Genomic DNA, 19,894 nt, shown 5'->3' with positions numbered 1-19,894 from the left:
GGGATAGGTGTTCAAAATAGAAATAAGTGGAATTATAATAAAAAATAAAGTTGATTTTCTGGCAGAATCTGCATTTATGGTCTGGGAGCTATACCCACTCCTAAAGCAGAGTGGTTTCCTTAGACACCAATTCAACAACAGACTTCTTCTCCTTTGATCTTTTTTATATGAAGGGGGCAGAATAAAACTTTTTCTAAAAGAATAATTGCACGAAGCAGTGCCATCTTATGTATTTGGATAAAATGTCAAACAGGAAATTGATTCCATCCTGAACCTCTGGTTTCACATATTCCTCACCTGAAGTAAGGGGAGAGTAGCCAGGGCAACAGCAGGGCTGGATGGTGCAGATGAGGGGCTAGCGGACTACAGCCTGTGGGCCAAATCTGGCATGCCTCCTATTTGGGCGAATAAAGTTTTATTGAAACACAGCTGCACTCATTAATTTACTTATTGTCATTTTGAGGAATTACAGCAGAGACTGTATGGCTGCCAATGCCACCTGACACTTCACAGAACTTGGCTGATCCTCACCAAGGTGATAAACTCCGAAAACAAGAACAGTGGCTACACATCTTCCTGTTTCCTCATAGGGCCTGCTTGGTGCAGAGGAGGGATTTGAGAAGTACGGTGGAATATAAGATTCTAAGGTTGGAATAAACTTTGCAGCTTCATGAATGACATCTGTCAGTGACTCCTAGGAACAGAATGTCTTGAGTTAGAGCCGTTTACTTCAAGTGTTTGAGAACTGCAGCACAAAATAAAAAAAAGTACAGTGCAAATAAGTTTCCATCATTTGTAATGAGAGAGAGAGAGAGACTCTTGTTAATACAGATGACTAGATTGACCATCTGCTTTATACAGGCATACTCCGTTTTATTGAGCTTCACTTTATTGTGCTTCACAGATGTTGACTTTTTTTTTTACAACTTGAAGGCAAGACCTTCCACCAGCAAAAACATTATGACTCACCTTGTAGTGAGACTCATTTTTATTGTGGCGGTCTGGCACTGAACCTGCAATATCTCCAAGCTATGCCTCTATATAATCTGGGTGCCCCATGGCCTCCTACCTTGCACTTCAAGGAAGGTCCCTGAGCTTCCAGCACACACAAGGCCAGGTTGTATCTGAGAAGCCTGAGTGACTGTCTTACATTGGGTTCTTCTAGGAGTGACCCTTAGCAAAGGATCAGGTGAAAGTGATTTGCTAAGGCAGTGCTCAGAAGAGAAATCGGGTGGAAAGTGGAGGATATGGACTGGGTAAAATTTCAGGTCTGAGGCTTAGTCTGATCCCACAGGGCTTTCTGGAGTATGAATTGCACCTCATATTCAGGAAGCTATTCTGCAGTCCTGAAGGTAGTAGTTTTTCCCACTTAAGCAAGAGATAAGGAACCAAGGCTTTTATATGCTGCCCACCATTTTCTTCCCAACGGGCATCATCAGAGTACAGATGTCCAAGAGATACCAAAACTCTCAGGCATGGGAGGCTCTCTGGGTGGTGAAGAGACTCCACCACCTGCTTAAGGGCCCAGCTGCTCAAGGGCAATTGTACGAAGTTCACAGCTAACAGCTCTTAGCAACAGAGCACACAGAAGCCAGAGGATGGGTGCACAACTTTGGTAAAGGGTGATGAGAGGGGATCTGAGAGCCACACTAATGGTATCAGCAATGTGCTAGACTGGGTGTCTTCTTCACTAATGTTTACATGTGATTTGGGTTATATGCCATTTTGTATTATCCATGTCATTTCTATGATTTGGGTCCTCTGCTGTACAGTAGAATCTTCTTCCACTTTTTCTCATCTTTTTCCTCCAAAAGAAAATGATTTCTGTGTAGGAAAAAAGCCATTTTTGTTCAAAGTCTTTCTTTTTATAATTACAAAGATAATATTTAAAAAGTCTCTTTAAGACTGTATTGTTTATCCTGTAACATCTCTTGGTGGAAATAAATCCCATAAATTCTCCTCTTGCCTTGTAGAATGGTATTTCTTTTATTTGACTTGAGTCTACCATTTTCATACTTCGGAGGAGTCTTGGCTCAAGTTTACTGGGATGTGGGGATCCATTTCACATTCACTTTGTCCGCAGAAAATCACTTTGGGAACCCATGGACCTCAGTCACGGTCACTTTCATCCTGCATCGCGAAGGGCTCTAATCTGCCTGCTCTCTCTTCAGATTGCAGTTTTCCATTAATCCCCCTGATCAGTTTGGATGCTCTGCTCTAGCTCAATGTATCTGTTTTCTTTGAGGGACAGTGATCAGTATTATACTTGGTGTGTCAGGCACAGATTCACACCACAGTTTTGCATTAGCCCTTTCTGTTTTGTTTTTAAATGATATTCTAGATTTTTCTAAAATACTTTGGTTTTTTTTAAAGGTTTTATTTATTTATTTTTAGAGGGAAGGGAAGGAAGGGAAAGAAATATAATGTATGGTTGCCTCTCATGCACCCCCTGCTGGGGACCTGGCCAGCAATCTAGGCATGTGCCCTGACTGGGAATCAAACCAGTCACCCTTTGGTTGGCAGGCCAGCACTCAATCCACTGAGCCACACCAGCAAAGGCAGGTTTTCTAATATCTTTTTGGGTTGAGTTACACACCATGAAGTTGTTTCCAGTATTCAATCTACAGTGATTACCTTTCCTTACCTGTAGTTGATTATATCTATAATGTCTAGGTAGAGTATGGAGTATTATTGTTTTTTTTTTAAATCCTCACCTGAGATATGCTTAATGATTTGAGAGAGAGAGAGAGAGATGTCAGAGAGAAACATCAATCAGTCACCTCCCATATGTACCCCAACCAGGGATCTAGGTATGTGTCTAGACCAGGAATCAAACCTGCAACCTTTTTGGCTCCAATGAACTGAGCCACCCAACAAGCGTTGGAGTATTACTGTTTCTTAATGATTAATTTCATCTTAACATGCTCAAAGTAAACATTATTTCTACTTTTCTGCTGGCAAACACATGAAACCTTTCTGAAGTCTCTCACTATTGGCTTAGTACTCAGAATTGCCATAAACTTTACTTTCTTCTCTAAATCTCGCAGACTCCCATTTTTAGATCACTTTTGCATATGCTGAAGAGGACAAGTGCCAACATAGTTTTTATGGCAATCATGCTGATTTGCTTCTATGGAGGGATACACATTTGTTAGACCTTTTCTGCCCAGTGATAAGTTAGTTCTTCACAGGTGGCAAAATAGTTCCAACAACTAGATGGGAAGTCAACTTTTCTCTGCCAAGTACAATTTTTTTGGGAAGTGGTTTGGTGCTCCTTTGAGAAGGTTTTGAGAATTTTAAATATGTCCCTTTTGCTGATGCCTTATTTTCAATAGGGTTATGCGAGGTTTACTAGGGGTACTTGTTCTAGAGTAAAAAAAAGCATGGGTTTTGGAGTCATGCACACCTCAGATGTACCAAAAGCACTCTGCTAATGGCAGAGTTATAAGGAGGCTGGAAATGGTCAAGATGGACCAAGCACTAAATTTAATTATAGGCCAGAAGGTGAAGGGATTCACCAAAGAGTGTATATGTATAACCCTTGGACACAGACTACAGTGTGGTGATGGCCAGAGGGAAGAGGCAGTGGGGGCTGAGAGGAAGGGAGCAAAGGGGGGAAAATGGGGGCATCTGCAATAGTGTCAATAGTAAAAATTAAAAAAAAAAAGATATGAGCAAGTCTAGAAAAGGTTAGAGAAAAATGGAATATCCCAAGCTGATCATAAGAGCTCATTCTTCTGAAAGGTGATGAGTGATGCTTCTCTGGAATCACAGGCCACTGCTGATTGCAAAAGGGAAGCCGCCTCTGGGGTAGAGACTTCCCCAGCCATCTGGTTGTTCTGCACCACTACACAAAGTCTAGAGTTCCACCCTTTTAGGGTACAGAACAGTCTGTCCCCGGTACAGTCTTGGAAACCTGAGCAAAGGCTACTCCAGACTGCCTACGAGACCTAGATATCATTAGCCTCATCTAGCCTCTTATGCTGCTAGGGTTCCAGTCTTCATCGATGTCATCTGCCTCAGAACTCTGGAAAACTTATTCCCACCACGCTTCCTTTATCTATCATCTATTCCTGTGATGCCAGCTGTTCTGGTCAACTATCCTCCCCTATGCTGCTTGCCCTCATATGGTGCTGGGCTTTCTGCCCACTGAATTTTCCCATAATTTCTCCCTTTCCTCCCTTTCTCCAGAGCCTTCTTGCACTCTATTATAATTGGACACAAACTCCACTGCTTTCTCCTACTTACATAAGCCTACTTTCCTAGTTTCTTGCCTTAACTAAAAACCCATTTTGCAGGAAGACATCACCTCCTTGTAAACTTCTCAGATAAAAATTATACATTCTTGTACATCCACCATTGTGGCTCCCATAAACAGTGTTTACATTCTCATCGATACTCTATGCCTCTTCCAAATCTCTGCTTTTCCCTCTTGTGCAAAGAGCCCTTTCTCCTCTGAGTTTCAGGTCATCCTGATCAGAGTCTTCTTGTCAATATCTGCATTGACAAACACAGAAGAACCTATCTTCGAGATGCTTGACCTCAATTCCAATATATCTTAGAATCCATTCTCATAGCCACCCCTGGATCTTATCATTAATCTACAATTTTCCACCTTTTAATTCTGTATGGCAATTTACCATTCTCTGACCACACTGTCTTATCACCACTACCTATAGGATTCTTAGTTCTTTTTTTTTTTTTTTGCAGATTTTATTTATTTATCTTTAGAGGGGAAGGGAAGGAGAGAGGGAGAAAAATATCAATGTATGATTGCCTCTTGTGCATCCCCTGCTGGGAACTGGCCTGCATCCCAGGCATGTGCCCTGACTGGGAATCAAACCTCAATCCTTTGGTTTGCAGATCTGCACTCAATCCACTGAGCTACACCAGCTGGGGTGGATTCTTAGTTCTCAATGCACTTGGTGCTCATGTTAGACCTCCAGTCCTATGATCATTTCCCCCCCTAGGTACTTACCAACAATATACCTTTATTTCTTTCTCCCTTCATCGTAGTTCTCATAAGGCATAACTGTAAGAATACTTGCAAACATCTTCAAAAAGCTCAGTCCCCTTTCTTTCTGCCAGACTTACACTGCAATGCTTCCCTCTTAGATTAATACAAATATTTGTTTTTCCTGATATGGGCTGCTGAATCTTGACAGAACACAGACAACCTAACTATGCAAATTGGTGGCCCTAAGCAATTCTTTGACAGTACTGAGTCAGTGACTTCCCTGCATAGTGATTACAAAATTTTAGAGTAGTTCTCCTTATCCAAGGTTTCACTTTCTGAGGTTTTAGTTATCTGTGGTCAATGGCATCTCAAACAATTAAATGAAAAATACCAGAAATAAACAATTCATAAGTTTTGAATTGGGCTCTGTACTGAGTAGCATGATGAAGTCTTACACCATCCTACTCTGTCCTACCTGGGATGTGAATTACCCGTTTGTCCACTGTGTCCATGCTGTATACCCTCCCACCATTGGTCACTTAGTAGCCCTCTCAGTTGTCACAGTGCTTGTGTTCCAGTATCCCCTATAGTAGCCTAATGCTACTATGTCACAATCCCTACATCAACTCATCTCACTTCATCTCATCATGTAGGTACTGCATCGCTTCACATTGTCACAAGATGAGTGAGCACAGTACAATGAAATTTAGAGAGAGAAGGAGAAAAGAGAGAGAGGAGAGAGAGATCATTCACAGAACTTTTATTACAGTTATAATTGTTCTATTTTATTACTAGTCACTGTTGTTAATCTCTTACTGTTCCTAATTTATAAATTAAACTTTATCACAAGTATGTATGTCTAAGGAAAAAACATAGTATATATAAGGATTCAATACTATTCCCAGTTTTACGCATTCACAGGGGGGTCTTGGGAAAGTATCCTCCACAGATGAGTGACTGCTGACTCTTCTTCTCAAAGCGCCACGTCATCAACACCCCCCGCGTACATGTACAACATTTCTCTCCCTCTTCCCCAGTAAATGCTTCACCTTGATACTCCTCTACTCTTAAATCACTGCGATTGGCTTTGCACTCACCACCGAAGTGATTATTTTCTAGCTAAAGTCACCAGTGACACCCCAAAGGTCAAATTGAATGGACTCCTCTAAACATTTACCCAGGTGGACTCTTATCTTGCATTGGACGCTACTGACTCCTCCACGTCCAGTGTTGGACTCTGGACTTCTCTTTTCTCTCTACTTATCTCCCCTGGCAAGCCCACCCTCTTCCATAGCTTTAACTCATAGTTATATTCTTTTTTTTTAAATTTTATATATCTTTAGAAGGGAAGGGGAGAAGGAGAGAAATATCAATGTATGGTTGCTTCTTGTGTGTCCCCTGCTGGGAACTGGCCTGCAACCCAGGCATATGTCCTGACTGGGGATCGAACTGCAATCTTTTGGTTCGCAGGCCTGAGCTCATAGTTATATTCTTGATCCTCAAATCTATATCTCTAGTCCAGCTCTTTCTACTTAGCTCCAGAGCTTTATATACAAAAGAGTCTCCTTCATGGTGTTCCTGGCATTTCCAAGTGGACCTCAAAATCAACCCAACCACAATTGAATCTTCTACCCAACCCCCCGTTCTTCCTCTTTCTTGGTTCTCTATATCAGTACGTGACATCACCTCTTAGACTAAGCCAGAAACCTTGCAGTGACCTTCAACTGCTCCATCTTAAACCCTTATCCACTTCACTCCAACCGCCTTCTGCACCATCTGACTTCTGTCCAGGTCCTTCGGATTTTACCTCCCTAAAGTCTCTTATAGTTCACCGTCTCTACCAAGACTGCTGTTGCATTAGCTAACGTCCTCTCACCTCCCATCTCAACTCCTTTTATGGATCCTTACAGTTTTGCTAAAACATATACCACATTATGGAACTACCCAAGCATGGAGTATAAGTCCTCCAAGATCTAGGCTCTTGTCTCTCTCTTCAGACCCATCTGTTCTGCTTCCTGCCTCCTGCCTTTCACCCTACAGTCACCCATATTCAATTATCTATCTGCTGTGCCTGGAACTTGCCATGATAACTTTCTGTTTGAAATGCCATTGTTCTCCTTCCTACCCCTCTTCTCCTTTCTGCCTAGCAAATGTCTGCTCATATTTCAGGGCTCAGCTCAACCTTCTTATTCTTTGCAAGGTTTCATCTATCATGTCCCTAGTCTCACCCCAGGAGTCCTGAATACTTTCATTTTTGGGCTCCATCTACACCTAATACTGTCAACATGGGGTTGACTCTCCTGGACTGTAAACTCCTTGAAGATGGCATCTCTGTCATGCTCATCTCTGTATCTCTGGGTCCAGCTCATAGTAGGAAGAAAATAAATATCTATTGAATGAAGAATAAACAAATTAAAAATGGAGGCCAACCTGTAAGCAAAGGCTAAATGAATATTATGATAGTGAAACAAATGTTGATCACAATGGCATACAAAATCATCACAAAGGTCTGTCTGTAGATGGCTCTGCCATTTGTGAAGCCACTAAGCCTCATCTGCATTAGTAAACAAGTTAGGTAGGTATTCCTTAGAATATAAACTGACTTTCAGGGACAGAGATGGGGGTGGTGCCTCACATTGGCTTGCTTCCTTAGCAATTTGTGAAAACAAAACCCAGCAAAACAATTCACCCCTTTCCCAAAAGTTGGCACTGTCTCAAGTTTTTCCTCTTTCAAAATACTTTCTCTGGCCAGGCAACACTCCCCACTCAATAGCTGTTAGGCATTAGTGTGCTCTGAATCCTTTAGAGAAGGTCAGTCCTGAATACCAAACAGATGCAGAGCCCTGGAGTTTTCACAACTGAAGTGCATAACAATAGCCATCTTCTTTGTTTGTGCTGTTCTAAGTTTCACCACACACAGGCATATTTTAGACATTGGCCTTGAGTGATTCTAATTTCCACACCTGAAGTGAGGAACATAATTTGAGGCAGAAAAGTAATGCAGGAGAGGGTTTTAGCTTTATATGCTCATACACGCTCCTTATTTTTCAACAAAAACAACACTTTAAATCCAGTCAACCTCATAGAGACAGGAAGGGTACAACAGAGTGAGGATTTTTTTTAATAGCAAAAGTTTTGTACTAATTAATGAAGTAGAGCAGAACCAAACCAAAACAACTAAAAAACCCCTCACTCCAGATTACCTATTTTTTTCAGATGGAAAGCCCTAGGCAGCAAGAGAGAAGAAAAGAACTGATCCACGCATTATGTAGATTGGCTAGTTAGTTTAGTGCAAGTGGAAACAGCCAAATAACATGAAGTTGTTGTGGTAGAAAGTAGTGCTTTCACATTACTACCCAAACTTGTAAAAATACTCAGAGTGGCAGAAAGAAGGACTAAATTTAGACCCTGATTTAATGCATTCAAGAGCATGATTCATCTTCCCCTTGTCCTGGTATGGCCTAGGGAATCATACCACAGGCAACACAGGAGCACCCTGTAAATAAAGAGTAGTCTCATTCATTCAGAGGCTCAAGGAGGCCAGGGACACCCCATTTTTTCTGCCAACAATGGTATACTTCCAGGTACCCCACACACCAAAACAGAACCAGGTTTCTCAGCTGGTGAAAGGCCATCAAATTTTAGCTTTGTCTCGGCCTTGGCATGAATGTGCTGGAAATTTATTTTGCTGCTCTCTTCTCTGAGTGGCTTTTTCCCCCTCAGGCTCCAGTCGGATCCTGAGCAGCTCCCACTTTAATGAGATGCCCAAACGAATCTCATCATTTGGTAACAATGCATTGAGCAACCTGAAGTCACCTCAGAGAGGCCCATGGGTTGGGGTTTGCAGAGTTAGTATTTTATATAACAAGCACCTGAGATAATTACGAGCCATTTGAAAAAAACAAAACAAAACAAAATGAAAACCAACCAACCAATGAGCAACAGCAAGTTCAATTCCCAGGAGTCCATCAGGTGCTGGACACAGTGTCTAGGCAGAGCTGACACTGCTGTCCCCGCCCCAGTTTCACTATCTGCTGCTTCCAATCAGGTGTCTGCGCTCACTTCTGCTCCCATCACCAGAGCAAATACTTCGGCCTGTGTGCCTACCTGAGATTAAAGCCAGACTATCATTTGTGTTAACTCACTGTGGTTTAGAGGTTAAAAACACCTGTCATTTTGTGAGTATACAGTGACTCCATTATTTTTTTTTTCTTTTTCTTTTAGTCTGGAAATATATTTGGAAAGTAACCTTATGTCTTATTCTAGCTTTTTTGGCCTTACTGATAGTCTCTGGGTTTAGGACAAATTACAAAAAGAAAATGTATATTAAAAAAAATTTGTTGTTCAGTATTATTATCTCCCAAAGTGAGGGCATTAGAGCTGTCCCCCCTTCTGAGTTGTAAGACAGATGTTAAAAACCCAACCCTAGGGCCCCATATATCCACAGACATTCATCCCAATCAGGGAAGATTATTTGTGCAAATATGAAATGGGTTCAGCAATTTTGCAGTTAAAAACGAAAAGACAGAGCGCGTGCATTACGGTCGGAATGAGTTGCTCTGCGGTGTGTGTGAATGAGCAGCACTTGGAGCAGCCCACGGGGCACATCACAGCACGGGCTTGGTCGACCCCGGGCAGGTGTGGGTCCAGGCGGATATGAGATCCCATCAGCCTGAACACATGCTTCACAAACCAGCCTGCCCACGGCACAGAAAAGAGGCAAGACACTGCAGGCCAGCATAAAGATTTGTGCCTTTCTCAAACAGCTTGGTACGTGGGGCTCCCGGGCAGTTCTGAATGACCAGGTGGGGCAGTTACCCAATCCCCCTTGGGCCCACCCAGTGCCATCGCGTGAAAATCGAAACATTTAGAGGATAAGAATAGTCAATGGTCTAGGCCAAATGTGATGACATATTTGGGGGCATCCTTCTATGCCCATTTGAGAAAGGACAAATATTCTTTAGCACTCTAGACAGAAAACTGGCTGATTTAGCTTAGAACAGTGGCTACCACTGTAGCCAATTTCAGAACATCCAAAAGGAAATGGTTGGGGGAAGGTGTCAGGAAGGAGGCATCCAAGGCTGGGTCAGTTGCATACTGGGCTCGGGGGTAGAACATTATTCTCACACACATAGAGCACCGCAGACCTAGTTAACAATGTGGGAAATCTGTTTTCATACTTCACTCACACAAAACACCTCTCTTATTTCTCTAGGGGGTTTTCGAGTTCTAAACTACAATCAGCCCTTCTTTTAAAATAACAATGATAGATCCTCTTATTCAGCCAGATGGTGGTGTTTGTTGCACTAAGCTGGGTTCATAGTACAACATCAATAAATGGCCACTTGTAGAGGGACAGACAGAATCCCATTCATAAAACACACCTACACCTTCCTCTTTCTTCCGACCCAAATGTTACATCATTAAAACACCCATGGGTGCTTAATCTCATTTGGGGGAAAAATTAGAAAAGGCAAAATAATGTAAGTGGTAAAGCAATTTCTTGGGGGAAAATAGTACATTTGGTTTCTGAGAATGATCGTTGGTAGGCATTTTAAGTGTCATTTTGTCTCGAGGAACCATTTGAGAGGAGAGTTCCCAAAGAGCTTCCCCCGGTCCCTGCAAAGCTGTCTTGGTGAAGGCTGTGCATTGTCAGCTGAAGACACCTCATCTGGGAGAGGGAGTTAAAATTCTTCCTCGGTGAACTGGCTAAGTCTTGTGAAATGAGTATTTGTTCCAATTAGGTGTTCCAAAAAGCCTTCTTGCCTCAGATAACTCATTTGGGACGGAATGGATATTTGTTCAAGATTCACCGTGGAAGGGAACATGACGTAGTGGTGTGTGCTGTTTCCAGTGGACACATGCTCTTGCCAGGCCTGCGGGACTCACAGTCCGGTGCTCTGTCCTTACTTGTCTGGTCTCAGTCCTACCTGGGACTGGTGGGGATGGAAGAAGGGGCTGACTAGTCTCTGCTCCTGCTCTTAATAAGCTCTACTACCTGGTTATGTAACTCTAATCCATGTCCATAGTCCAGGGCTTAGATGGCTGGCCTGTCAGCAAAAAATGTCTGAAAAATGTTAATTCAACAAGGTTGGAGGGATGTTATTTCTAGAGCTAAAGTCCTCAGGGAAAATGAGAAATTGTTGCTCTTGGGATTCAACTCCTTCACACTGAAAGATATTCCTTTCCTGATGCTTTCTTCTCAAACAACTTCCCAGTGCCTGGTATGCCCTGACATTTGGTCCAAATAAAATTCTGGAGCCGATTCCTAGGATACAACTATCTTCACACTCTATACAACAAGAGTGTTTATTATAGAAAGTCAGTATCTATTAGGGCTTGAAACATTAGGGGCTTGCTGCTGCTGTTGCTCTCTCCCCACACTGAATCACTTCATTATATAGATACTATTTTATTTTTGGCATTTACAGCAAGCAACTCAGTTTATAACCTAGGGCATTTTCCATACTTTCAGGCAATGAATACTAGCTTCTTTTGAGTCTCAAAAGCACATAATTTAAGACAGTGGGAAAGGGAGCCGGAGAATAGTTTCCAGCTCAAGGAAAACACCATGCAGATGTTGGCCATCACTCTTGAATTCTGATGGTGAAATTGAGAATCGTTTATTTGTTCTGAAGTCAAACCCAAGGAATTTATTTTTTACAGACTGGGGTAGGGGTGGGGCATAGTGATGTAATATATTACTAATACTGAAATAGTCAACACATGGCCCTAAGGGTTTAAATCTCTAGAGAACTTCAATCTTGTTAAAGGTTTGTTTCTTGATCCAATTTGGCATACCAGATGTTGATTCATGTCACAGAAAGACATACCTGAGGAAACATCGGAGGACCGCTTTGCTATTGAAATTGCCTATTCACTTTCTGTAATTGTTTTTTGTTCCTTCAAGATAACAAGCTAGGAATTGGTCCTCTATCTTGAGCCATTTATTGAGAACAAACAAATGAACTTGGAAAAGACACGACCCAATTGAAGTTAAATACCTGACTTTGGTGTATGAGAATCATAAACTTGCTTACGGTCTATCTGGTCTGCAAACACTTCCCCATAAATCATCCAATAGGGCATGTAGAAGATGTTCTTGGCCAATTTCCATGATGGCTCCTCATTGGGAAAGAGAATGGCTTGCCTGGCAACCCCAAAACTCATCAGCACCACCAGCATAATGATGACAAAGTACATCATGTCTATCATCTGGAAGGGTGGGGAAGAAGAGGGAGAAACAAAGAAAACTCATATGATTGAGTGTCCCAATGACAATGACATTGATAGAAACCTCTGAAGGAGGTTCATGTTTGATAATGCTCATGACGGATGTTTAGATAGGGAGCTGTGTCTTGATAAGAGGACACTTGGTCTCTTGAAACCAACGTCCAAGCAATCTTATCAGTAACTCAACAATCATTTAAAAAAACCTCAAACATATGCCCAGTGGAACCCCTTCACTTTCCATTGTTGTCTGTGGGCCCTGTCAACATGATACCTGGGAGTGAAATTTTGTAAACACTGGAGTTTGGGTATCTGTACAAATTTAGTGCTAACTTTTTATTCTGTTCCTGGGGGAGGCAAATTCCCTTCTTGGGTCTCTTTCTTAGCAAAATTGGAATTGGGTTAGTGGAACTATTTCAAGAAGTATTGCAATGCCATAAATTCTCTCAGTTCTGAATAGCTAATGAGGAGGTGGAAAGCTCAAGAAAATAATCATTTGTAAACACAGCTCGGACAACCAACACCCAGCACATGTGATGTCACCCGTGTGGCCCTGCTCATTGTGAGGTGTTCTACAACAAGCCAGTCTCACGGAGAGCCACTTGTTCTGCACTTTCGTCTCCTGCAGCATATCCTATCAGTTATGAAGGGCGTCTGCTCTTGTAGGCATTAGAATCAGGTAGCCCACTCCTGTGCCTGCTGTTGAAAGGTTGGATTTTTATCCAGACATGTTTACAAAATCTCTTGACCATAGTCAAGTACAACGTCTTCTCCTGTGCTTCTTTCTTTTTCGCTTGTTTTCATGACCCATGTTATTTGGAATCTGTTTCTTCTATGACAGATTACTTTCTTTTTATCAGTAAAAATAGATGTGGATGTAATATCTATAATTTTACCTGGCCAGAACCCATTGCCTTCTACTTTTATGAACCATCCCCATCCATTTTGGACACAGAGGTAGGTGTCTTTTCCTGGCTAGGGTGATCATGGCACCTCACCCTCTGGCCACAGCAGTGATAGGAGGTAAGCATGTTACGTAAGAATCCAACAAGGACCTCTCTTTGGATACTTTTCAACTGAAGCTGGGAAAGAGATACTCCCTTTGTCTTTCTGTAATGATGTTAATTCAGAGTGTCTGAGGCTAGGTGCCCCACTACTGATCAGAGTGAATGAAGCAGATATTTGAGAGAGAGAGAGAGAGAGAGAGAGAGAGAGAGAGAGAGAGCGAGCATGTCCTGACAGTGGTTCACAGCCTGGCTGCAGTAGCCATTAAGGCCAGTTGCATCATGCCCCGCTATAAATCAGTGCATCCCTCCTGGGCTTAAACTAGTTGGAGATTTGTTTCTCTCCTTTGTATCAGACCATACAATACAGAAGACTATTTCTTGAATACTAAACTTCCTGAAGGAATGTTCATCCGCAAAGAAAGACCATTGATAGTCTTATCAATGATAATAAAGACTTTCAAGGAAATACATGACAAGGTGCCTGTTATTGGAATTTAAATATTTCAGTCTTTCTGTTTGCATTAGGATACTGGCTCAGTACAGTTTAGGTCAGTTTATTAACTTTTGCAGTAACTTCAAAATCCATCTCTCAAGGAACGTATGACTTTGAAATGAAATAAGAATCTCTCAAAATGTGACATTAAATTCATATTTTTTACTGTCTTTAAAATATATGCCCTGGTTCATTAGTTATTCCTTTCACAAGTTAGTGGCCTCAAACTCTCATGATGAGCAAGCCAGCTGTGTTGAAACAGTTTTATGGGAAACATGGGTTGGCTTCTCATTTCTGCTTTCTTTTTTATTTTGTAAAATTCTTTCATTATTTATTTACAAAAAGTTCTACCAATGAAGGAACACTAATGGATTTTCATGTTATATTTATTTAGATAGACTAAAAGGTGGTTGGGGAGAGGAAGGTGTGTACTCAGGAGATTCAGGGGCTAGTCTGACCCAAGAAAACTCGGCCAGTAAATACAGCAACTGTTCTCATTTCTCAGGACAGTTTTCATTCAGATTGATTATGACATTTGTCCAAAGGGTCAAAACAATCAAGGAGAAGAAACATTCTTCCCAAACACTCAATTCCATATATTTCAAAGACATCTGCTTCCATTCGAATACCAAAATCTGATAGAGTGGAGTACAGAAATAGGACATTATTAGTGAGGACTGGGGCTGGCTACATATGCTTTTAAAGCTAAATTGTCCAGCTGGTTCATTATTAAGAGACCTGATTCTGTCTCATTCTTACAAAAATTCTTCATTGTGTTTTAGAGAGGAGCACATACACTGTAGTGGTTAATTATGTGCTCTCAGGTGTCCCCTACCTGAGATTTTTCACCTTGGCCCTATTAGTAAAAACACCTAAGTGGTCTTAATCTTGTGGGTTTTTTTTTCATTTTTGAAATGGCAATAATAATAACAACAATAATATTGCATATTGCTTTGTAAGGATTAAATGAGATAAAATATGAAATGCTTGATGTGGGCAGTTTTCAGCAAATGTTAATATATTATTACCATGGGGGTTGGAAGTAGGGCAGGCTGTGGAGTCAAATAGACAGGAGTTTGAATCCTGCTTTTCTCCCTTGCCCAGTTTCACTTTATTCTATTGTTAAATGAAGACACTAAAACCTATTTAGTGGGGTTGTAATGATGTTGTCTGACATGGTGTTTGGCACATTATAAACGATAGCTATTATTATTGTTGTTCTTATTCTGCAATATATAGTGAGCTGTGCAGAGGCTTAGAGAATGTCGCTGAGAAGTGGTACCCTGGATTTAAAGATCCATTGGAATCATACTTGATTGGTGTTGTATTCAGGTATCTTAGCAGCTGTGTGTCCCTAGACTACAGGGCACAGTTTATTTGGCAGTTTTTAGTACTGAGCAGGGACTTTCTAATGTTGAGGGACTTTGAGTGCAATCACATCTGGGCATATTTTGTTGGGCTTCCAGCCTGGAAATCCATCTGGCTTCCTGATAAATTCTATAGGCATATTTTACCTACCTTCTGCATCAGTGACTCAGTCATTGAACTAATTATCTTAACAACCCCAGTGAGAACAAAGCCTCCAAACATACTCATTTTCAACTAATCCTTGGCTGATAAGTGAAGTCATTCATAAGTTAGAAGGTAGAGTAAATGCAGTACATCTCTCTTGCTCACTGCATAGTAAGGTTTAATTCTAATAAAAACTGGGAATAATTATGCCATCATTAAAATGATAGATGTGGGTTTTAAAATAATCTTACTGCTTTAGTTTGCCTTTAGTAATTTCAACTATTTAAATGCCACCCAATCTTTCTAAAAATAATATATTTGGTTCGTATGGGTCTTCTAAAGTTTTATGTATTGAAATAAAATAAGGTAACAATCCATTAGAATAAAACAGCCAATCAGATTATGTAATCACCTAATGCAGTGGTTCTCAACACAGGGCAATTTTGTACCCCCTACTCCCACACTGGTACATATGGCAATATCTGGAGATATTTTTATTTTGTGTGTGTTTGTATGTATGTATGTGTGCATACTACTGGCATCCAGGGGGTAGATGATGCTGCTAAGCATCCTACAATGCACAGGATAGCCACCCAGAACAATGAATTTTCTTGTCCAAAATACCAATAGTGTCAAGATTGAGAAAACTTGGTCTAATTTTGCAGCTAATACAGTTCTTCACTTTCATTGGGTCCATGTAAGAATCCATTTGAGAATCTCATGGAAGCTTCTCCTCCCTGTTCAGAAAATTCATATACCCATACATTTTTATGTATAACCTGGCTGGAGGGTTCACAGATCCTGTATTTTAAATGTCTTCCATAGACTCTAAGTTGAGACTCCCTGCTTTTAGAGATAGGAATTTTCACCACAATTGCAAATTTATTATTAAAGTCCAAAGAAGACTGTATTATAGTCAGTATAAGAGAGTAAGATGATTTTTTTCCCTAAACCCATTTGAACTGGGATTTGGTTTTGGAATTCAGTCTAACTCAAGCTTATTTAATTCAACTTTTTCTTCTCTAGAATAGGTTTGGGATATTTTCCCTAAATAATACTGGCATTATAAATAGCAAGGTTTTGTCCAAAAGCATTAGGAATAGAGCAGGATAATTGTGCTCACCAATTTCTCCCCTTATCACTGCCTTTTAGCAAACATAATATAAACATAATAACAGATATAATTTATCAACTACCTACTATAAGCCAGACACTACTGGCTATTTGACGTGTCATTTCTTATCATCACAACATCCTTACAAGATATGCATGTATTGGGACTACTTAAGAAATGAATAAATTGAGTTTCAGAGGTTAAATGAATGGCTAAGGGTCCCATAATTCTATCCTTTTGGATTCAAGTTCTCCCTCTCTTTGCACAAACTTGTCAGTGCTTTTGTAGGCAGAGTCATGGTTCTTCAAGATTCATTTTAGTAGAGTAACACACACTCACACACTAGTAATAAATACTGATTTGTTGACTGAAAGGTAAGCAGCAATAACATACATAGTAAAACTTGAAGGGGAATAATGAAGAATATCTACTGATAAATTATTGGTTTCAAAGGGCAGTGGTACAGAAGTTATTAGCAAAGCGGTTTTTCCATAAGAGGTGTTTGCCATTGTAGGATGGATTACTTGGTTTTTCCACAAATGTCTGATAAAGATGAGGTAGTGGATACACTCATAAAAGTGGAAGAACTGATTCAAAAAGAACAGCCCAGACTCTGATCCTTCATCTCGTGAGTTCGGGGAGGGAGCCGATTCAGCTGGGCACTCCCCAGTCCATCCCAGTGCTGTCCCCTAGGGCTAGGTCCTTGTGGAGGAAGTCTGTCGACAAGGAGCATTGGAACAAGTCCACAGCCATGTTGGGGAAGCATATTAGTTTGCCACTTGGGATTCCTTTTTAAAGAATAAAAGATAAGTAGGGCATCACTCTGGAACCTAGTTTTTAACAGACATCTTTTTCTCGTAGTGTAACAAAATGCATGATATATTGATAGAAACTAATTCAAGTACAACCTAACAACTGAATTCAAATAAACTATGTTTTTTCCCCTTTGTGTAGAGAAAGGCATTTTCCTAGCACTTCATTTAAAAAAAAAGCCATGTTAAAAATCTGTTAAATATTTGGAGTGGAGACTTCTCCAAGATCCAGCAAAAATATAACCTCTGTGTGAAACCTTCCCTGACCTACTTTCTCTTTGCTGTGTTTTGTGGTACTTTATATACACATCAATTACTGCACTCTCATGCTGTATGATAATTATTTCTCTTTCTCTTACCCTCAGTCTATGGAATGAGCACCTTTATATACCCAACTCCTAGTCTGGTGCTTGGCACAAAGTATATAATCTTTATATATATATTTTAGTAAGAAAATGGATGAGGGATGGCTAATTGTCCAGTTATATAGAGAGAGGTAGTCAAGCTTCAGAACATTCAAAAGGAATTAAAAAATAAAACAGGGCCCTCTCAGTTAGACCTTGATGGCCAGCCCAAGCCAATGATCTCCCTCCTCCTATTTTTTCTACTCCTCCTCTAAGAACTTGTCACATGACATCAGAGAACCCTGCTTACCATTTTTCCAATCATCATTACATAAGGGCCCAAGTACTTGTTCACGCCGAAGATGTCTAATAGACGGATGTACCAGTAAATGATGTTCACACAATAGATGACCCTGCCATCACTCCTGAAGGGCTGGTCTTGGAGACGAAGGATCATCCCCACAGAGAACAGAAGGATGGCTATGAGGTCCGTGACATTCCAGTACTCCTGCAGCCAGACCTTCACTTTCTGCAGTAACTTCCCTGGCTCTGACATCAGAATCTAAAAGGCAGGGAAGAGAGGGAGTTAGTTAGGATTTCCGTCTATATTGTTAGCCAAGTTGGAAAGTGCTTGGTCTGTTAGTTGACATGGGCCACTTGTTTTGTCTGTCTGTGTCTACTTGAGTGCTTGCGTGCTGTACATGTACAACTGAGCAAAACTTGGGTCATGCAGATGCATATATTCCACAGGCAGCTATAAGTAATAAGTTTGATCTTTCGGGTTGCCTTACAATTCTGAGACACAAATTAGGGCTTTCCTATAAAATTATTGATCCCTAATACCCTGGAAATATCTGCAGTCCTCCTCTGTCTCGGTAAACGGCACCACATACTGAGTTACCCAGACCACTAACTTGGGAAGACTCCTTTATTGTTTTCTTTTACAACCAGATCCTCTGCAGCAACGTGTCCTATCCCCTCTATTTCTAAATACAACCGAATCCAACCACTTCTCACCACCTCCAGTGCTGCCACGCTGTTCTAAGCCTTATCACATCTCCCAGGTGAGGGCAATGGACTCTGCACTGGTACCCCTGCTGCCACTGTTGCCTGCCCTGGCCCCATCCATTCTCGGAGCAGACGCAGAGTCCTTAAAACTTAAGCCATGCCCTGGGGGGTGAGTGCACAATTGTATGTGTAGTTAAAAACCCATCAAGCTGTACGTACCCTTATGAGTTGTGTATTTCCTTACAAGTAAATTGTAACTTATTTTTAAAAAGAGAGTGACTTGAGAGATAGATGAACAAGAACAATAAAAACCAAAGCAAGTTATGGTAATTGAATGTGTCAATCAATCTTCTAATAGCTTTCATTACAAACAGAGAAAGATCCAAACTCCTTATCGTGGCTTCATTTGATGTCCCGCCATACTCTTTCCCTTCCCCTGCCCCTGAAGCCACGGGGGTCTGTCTGCTCGTAAGCACGACAAATCCATCCTATGCTCAGGACATCTGCACTTGTTCATTCTGTTGGGCATTTGTTCCTTCCAGGTTTTTACATGTTTGGCTTCTTCTCATACTCAGGGTCTCCATTCACACTTTTCCTTCTTAGGAAGACCTTCCTTGAATACTCTATGTGTAGCAGTTTCCAAGGCCAGGTCACTCTCTAATTTTCTTCCTTGTTTTATCTTTGGAATATTTTTCTCTATATATGAAATTAACTTCTGTGTGCTTGCTTAGTATGTGTGTGTCTGTGCGTCTATCTATCTCTGTATCTATCTATCTATCACCTCCCTCCACTAGACTGTAAACTGGGAGGGCAGGCCCCCTTCCCCAGAGCCTGTCACATAATACTCAAAAACTATTTGTTGACTGACTGACTGTTGTATAGACATCTCACAGCAACTCTCCAGTCCCTTAACTGCTGGGAGGGCTCTGACTCACCCTACTCTATAGGTGCCTTTTTGCTCATACATGCTGTGTGAAATGCCATTACACAGTGGGAGTTGCCATCCACCAGGTACCACAACCTCCCCCAGGACATGAGGAGCCAGGGAAGCCGGCCCGCTGAGGCTATGCAGCAGGGCTACTTGCATGAATCATTTTCATTTATCCCCAAGACTTTTCTCTCTTGGAGTGGTGACCCACCCCTTTCCCAACTCAGGACCTCTCAAAGGAAAGAGAAAAGACTGGGGACAGTTCTAACGTGCGACTATGTATTTGCATTGGCATATCATCCTTTAGGCTTACTTTGGCCTGAAACAATATGAAAGGGAGGTCTTAGTAAGTCAGGACTAGGGGTTGGCAGGCTAAGCAAGATATCAGGAGATGCCTGGTAGCCTCTTTCCTAAGCCAGGGCTCCTTGGCCCTTAGCATGCATTAGACTTATGTAGAGGGCCAGTAAACCACAGGAGTCTGGGCCCCAC

The 19,894-nt window shown here is 41.3% G+C and overlaps 1 protein-coding gene across 1 annotated transcript in view; it reads right to left on the bottom strand.

The window, feature by feature from the left end:
• TRPM3 (transient receptor potential cation channel subfamily M member 3) overlaps positions 1-19,894 on the bottom strand; it is a 263,509-nt gene that overhangs the window by 50,633 nt on the left and 192,982 nt on the right. Inside the window, exons 19-20 of the mRNA XM_037155024.2 lie at positions 17,780-18,031; positions 11,998-12,172 (exon numbers count right to left, since the gene is read on the bottom strand). Of these exons, the coding sequence (XP_037010919.2) occupies positions 11,998-12,172; positions 17,780-18,031 (427 nt within the window). The remainder of the gene's footprint in view (positions 1-11,997; positions 12,173-17,779; positions 18,032-19,894) is intronic.

This window comes from Artibeus jamaicensis, unplaced genomic scaffold, assembly GCF_021234435.1.
Source record: "Artibeus jamaicensis isolate MK-2021 breed Jamaican fruit bat unplaced genomic scaffold, CSHL_Jam_final scaffold_1964, whole genome shotgun sequence".
In the NCBI taxonomy this organism is placed as follows: domain Eukaryota; kingdom Metazoa; phylum Chordata; class Mammalia; order Chiroptera; family Phyllostomidae; genus Artibeus; species Artibeus jamaicensis.
This window is presented reverse-complemented; position numbering and strand designations above follow the sequence as displayed.